At 43.5% G+C, this 5,318-nt stretch overlaps 1 protein-coding gene across 1 annotated transcript in view; it reads left to right on the forward strand.

Moving 5' to 3' along the window:
• Positions 1-514: 514 nt before the first annotated feature.
• LOC139172785 (uncharacterized) overlaps positions 515-5,318 on the forward strand; it is a 7,045-nt gene continuing 2,241 nt past the window's right edge. Inside the window, exons 1-2 of the mRNA XM_070762006.1 lie at positions 515-682; positions 3,124-3,285. Of these exons, the coding sequence (XP_070618107.1) occupies positions 515-682; positions 3,124-3,285 (330 nt within the window). The remainder of the gene's footprint in view (positions 683-3,123; positions 3,286-5,318) is intronic.

Here is a 5,318-nt window from a genome sequence, read left to right on the forward strand (position 1 = left end):
TTTATTTATTTATTTTTTCTGTGCCGCTCAGACACTATACTTTTCCGCCCACCCCCCAAAAAAATTAGAGGGAACACTGGTCGATGGTGGAGAAACTTTAAAAAGAAATAAATAAACCAAACAGGCAGAGGGACAGACTTGGAAAAGGGTGGTTGGCACAACAAGAGGAATCGGACTGCTGTAATTACAATTTCTTTTGCCTGTTGATTAGCTGGACCGGCTGGGAAGTTTTGGGAGCTGGTTTTCCATTCTGGATCGAGCCTGGTTTGAGCCGGTTTTGGACAGTGTGAAGGGTCCTTTTGTCATTTTAGCCTGCTTCCCCTGCCTGCCAGCCCCCTCCCTCCCTCCTTCCCTCCATCAACCAACCAATGAGCCCATCTCCCCTTTTGGAGTTGAAATCACACAAGTGGGCTGCAACTCTTCCCTTAAACCCCCCCCAACCCTCATCCTTTCTGCTCTCTCTTTTCTCCCCCCTCTCCAGCTGGAATTTCGGGTTGGACCAGAGAAAGGAGGGATGTCATCGGAGATCGAAGGGGTAGTCTTGGGGGTGCCTGGTTCCCTCCCCTCACTGGCCCCCAAGCCAAGACCCCCAGCTTATAAAGCGGGAGAGAAGCACTCATGTTCTCCAAAGACACGGCGAAGTTCGAGAGCGAAGCTGCCTGAGAGAAGACACCCACGAAAAGTTAGCAGCGTTGGGCTTTCCATCCCTTGGAGACTACAAGACCATCTCACACGCACGGCAACCCATTTTCCACAGCCTTCCTCTGGGCCTGTTTGCAGTAAGTGCATCCTGGTTTTCTTAAATAACTTGAGAATGAGCCATGCACTTTTCAGCCTCTGGATTTGCAGTGGATGAGAAAGGCTCAGGGGGTGCCAGAGAATCAAACCTGCAGGACAAGAGGCTGGTTTTTTTTTTAATCAATAGGGAATTGGCTGGAGGAGGGATGAGTTCTGTTCCAGCAGAGTGATATATAGCAACAGATGAGGCCGCCAGATGCTGATTCAGAGGCAAAGGAGGAAAGGCTTTTAAATAAGGGGCCTGGAGCATTTTTCTTCTGTCTCTCTCCCTGTTCTCTCCATGTAATTCCTTGGTTTAAGGGGCAAAAGGGGGAATGAACAGGTAGATAAATAGGTAGGTAGAAATGACAGGAGAGCAAGAGAGAGAAATGATAGATAATAGATAAATATAGAGAAAGGGGGGAGGGAGGGAGGGAGGGAGGGATGGATGGATGGATGGACAGACAGACAGACAGACAGATAGATAGATATTATAGAGGGGGAGATAGACAGACAGACAGACATGACAGACAGACAGACAGACAGACAGGACAGACAGACAGATAGATAGATAGATAGATAGATATTATAGAGGGGATAGAGAGTGGTGTGTGTGGATGAATGGATGGATAGATAGATAGAAAGATAGATAGATAGATAGATAGATAGATGATAGATAGATAGATAGATAGATAGATAGATAGATAGATAGATAGATAGATAGATAGATAGAGATATTATAGAGGGGGGAGATAGACAGACAGACAGACAGACAGACAGACAGATAGATAGATAGATATTATAGAGGGGAGAGATAGTGGTGTTTGTGGATGGATGGATAGATAGAGAGAGAGAGAGAGAAAGAAAGAAAGATAGAAAGATAGATAGATAGATAGATAGATAGATATTATAGGGGATAGATAGATAGATAGATAGATAGATAGATAGATAGATAGATGGATGGATTGGATGGATGGATGGATGGATGGATGGATGGATGGATAGATAGATAGATAGATAGATATTATAGGGGATAGATAGATAGATAGATAGATAGATAGATAGATAGATAGATAGATATTATAGAGGGGGATAGATAGATAGATAGATAGAAAGATAGATAGATAGAAAGAAAGAAAGAAAGATAGATAGATAGATAGATAGATAGATAGATAGATATAGATAGATAGATAAATATTATAGAGGGGGATAGATATAGATAGATAGATAGATAGATAGATAGATAGATAGAAAGAAAGATAGATAGATAGATAGATAGATAGATAGATAGATAGATAGATAGATAGATAGATAGATAGATAAATAGTGTTGTGATTCCGTCCGAGGCCCCTCAGGGAACGGGCTGATCTTCTGTCGGTTTCCTGCTCAGAGGGGGAGGATGAGGAACAGGAGGTGCAGGCAGACGAGGAGGAGGAATCTCAGGCTGAGGAAGAGGGGGAACAGCCAGAGGCCCCCGAGAGGGAGCTCTCCCCAGCAAGCAGCCTGGATTCCTTAGAGGAAAATGCACAAGCAATAATCGATCTGCAACAGAGAAGAGCAATACAAAGAAGGGACCAATTAGCTAGGTACTTTCAGCACTAAAGAGGCAACAGCTGGGTTTGGGTGTGGTGCTCTCTGGAAAGGCTAAAAGGCAGACCCACCCTTCCTGGCTTGTGGAGTATTATCTTTGGGAGTCCTGGGACCTGCTGTGCTCTTTGGCGTCTTGGAATTCTGGTTTGTGACTTTGAATACTGAAACCTTGGGGGGGAAAGGTGGGGGGTCTTATTTCTCTACAGTGGTGGGTGTGCCAGCAAGAAGGCTGCTGTATTGTCTGGACATCAGGACTCTGCTGTAAAGTCTCATAACCTGCCTGTGGGGAGAACAGGTTTTTCTCTGTGTTTATTTTCAAGCTATAAAGTACTTTTGCTTTTACAGCGTGTCTGGCTGTTTTTTCCAGTTGGTGTTGAGGTCTGGGGGCACCCAGACAGAACAGATAGAAAGATAGATAGATAGAAAGATAGATAGATAGATAGAAAGATAGAAAGATAGAAAGATAGAAAGATAGAAGATAGATAGATAGATGATGATAGATAGATAGATAGATAGATAGATAGATAGATAGATAGATAGATAGATAGATATTATAGGGGATAGATGGATGGATGGATGGATGGATGGATGGATGGATGGATGGATGGATGGATGGATGTTAGAGAAAATCAGGAGGCATATTGGGGAAGAGACTGGCAGTAACCCACCACTGGTGTGTATGAATATAGATTAAAGACGTACTGCAATAGTTTTTAGAGTTCAGTCATTCTGATCTCCCCCTCTTTATTTTCTCAGCCTTCTAGATGGGCTCCCACTGAGCACCTCCATGTGCAAACGCCGCTGCGAGAAAGCATCCACTCTCCAAGTTGGCTGGCATCCAAAGTCTATCTCAAGCTGGAGTGCGCCCAACCCACATCTTCTTTCAAGATACGGGGCATTGGAAACTTTTGCAAAACGGTATGGATGGGAGGGGGAATTCTACGAGTTGGGCTTGAAGGGAGTTGTCAAATTCACATCTGACAGTGCTAGAAACAACAGCTGTGCCTGGGAAGAACCAGGTTCAGCTGATTAGTTGACTTTTTTTTTTAAAGAGAATTATGGAATCTTGAGTTGGAAGCTGGAATATAGACCATCTAGTTAGTCCAATTCCCATTCAACAAGAATGTGTACTGCCACCTGTCAGAAATAGTATTGTGTAGGTGGTCGGCAACAGTGATGGGCTGTTACGGGTATGGTCAGGTATGGAGAACCAGTAGAAAAATTTTGATCAGGTGTTGTGGTTAGCTCTGGCCCAGCTCCTGCCCCAAGGAATGTGCAGGTGGATGTGGGGGAAACATCCACATGCTGCAGGCCTGTTTTGCTCCTGATGGAATCTGCCGACGAAGCCTCCTCTGACCATGGAATGGAGTGACAGGGAAGAAGGGAGTTTGGCAGACAGCCCAGGAGGAGATCAATCATCTGTATCATCCTTGGATTCTGAACAAGAATTAATGACACATCCCACGCATGCGTAGAGTGATGTATAGGAGACAACAACTAAGGATTATTACAAGAGAAAATGAGGCCACCTGTGGTGGGTGGTGCTGCTGTAATTAGTGCTACAGATAAAAAGAACAGCGTGCAGGTTTAGCCTTGTGGCAGTTTATCTGATTCATTGTTTCGTCAAGATCGTGGTTTGTGTGCTGTTCAAGATTGTGTGTGGACTCTCTGGACTTTAAGAATTGGACTCAATTTCCCAGTTATTGGTGAGCAATTAGATTGCATTTCACCTGTGCCTTGTGTGTTACCAGAAAATCTTGTTGACATTTAAAAAGGGATCTGTTTCTGTTTTCTGTTTATAAAAAACTTTTGGGTTTTCCTTTTATCGTGTGGTGTGTGTCTTCCTGACTAATTACCCTGTAATTACGGGCGGTTGAAACATGCCGGCAGAACAGTCAGGTATGCAGAACCGATAGAAAAAGTTTTGGTCAGGTACGCAGAACAGGTAGAAAAATTTGATTTTTTTTTTGTTCCCCCCCCCCCCTTCTGGGCTCTTGCGAATGGTTTTTTGCAGCTCCAGAGCTGTGGGATATTGGCCCCTGGTGTAAGGTTTCCTGCTTGGGTGGGGTTGGGAGATGGACTAGATGAATTACAAGGTCCCTTCCGTTAATCTGTATATAATGTTGACGAATGAAAATATCCATCCATTGGCATGTCCCCAAATACGCAGCTAGATCTAAAGAATCCCATGTTCCCTATCATATCTCAAGACCTAAAATGGTCACCTAACATCAAAAACATCATCAAAAAAGCACAACAAAGAATGTTGTTTCTGCGTCAACTTGGGAAGCTCAAACTGCCCGAGGAGCTGCTGATCCAGTTCTACAGAGGAATCGTTGAGCCTGTCATCTGCACCTCTATAACTATCTGGTTCGGTTCTGCAACCCAACAAGACCGACACAGACTTCAGCGGAGAATCAGAACTGCAGAAAAAACAATTGCTGCCAACCTGCCGTCCATTGAGGACCTGTACACTGCACAAATCAAAAAGAGGGTGGTGAAAATATTTACTGACCCCTCGCATCCTGGACACAAACTGTTTCAACTCCTACCCATAAAACGTCGCTACAGAGCACTGCACACCAAGACAACTAAACGCAAGAACAGTTTTTCCCCGAACGCCATCACTCTACTAAAAAAATAATTCCCTCAATACTATCAACTTTTTACTAAGTCTGCACTTCTATTACTACTAGTTTTTTCTCATCATTCCTATCACCCATTTCCTCCCCATGTTGACTGCATGACTGTAACTGGTTGCTTGTATCCTAAGATTTTTATTAATATTGATTGTTTCTTCATTGCTTATTTGACCCCTATGACAATCATTAAGTGTTGTACCACATGATTCTTGACAAATGTCTTTTTTTCTTTTATGTACACTGAGAGCATCTGCACCAAAGACAAATTCCTTGTGTTTCCAATCACACTTGGGCTAATAAAGAATTCAT

This window comes from Erythrolamprus reginae, chromosome 10 (genome assembly GCF_031021105.1).
Source record: "Erythrolamprus reginae isolate rEryReg1 chromosome 10, rEryReg1.hap1, whole genome shotgun sequence".
Taxonomy (NCBI): Eukaryota; Metazoa; Chordata; class Lepidosauria; order Squamata; family Dipsadidae; genus Erythrolamprus; species Erythrolamprus reginae.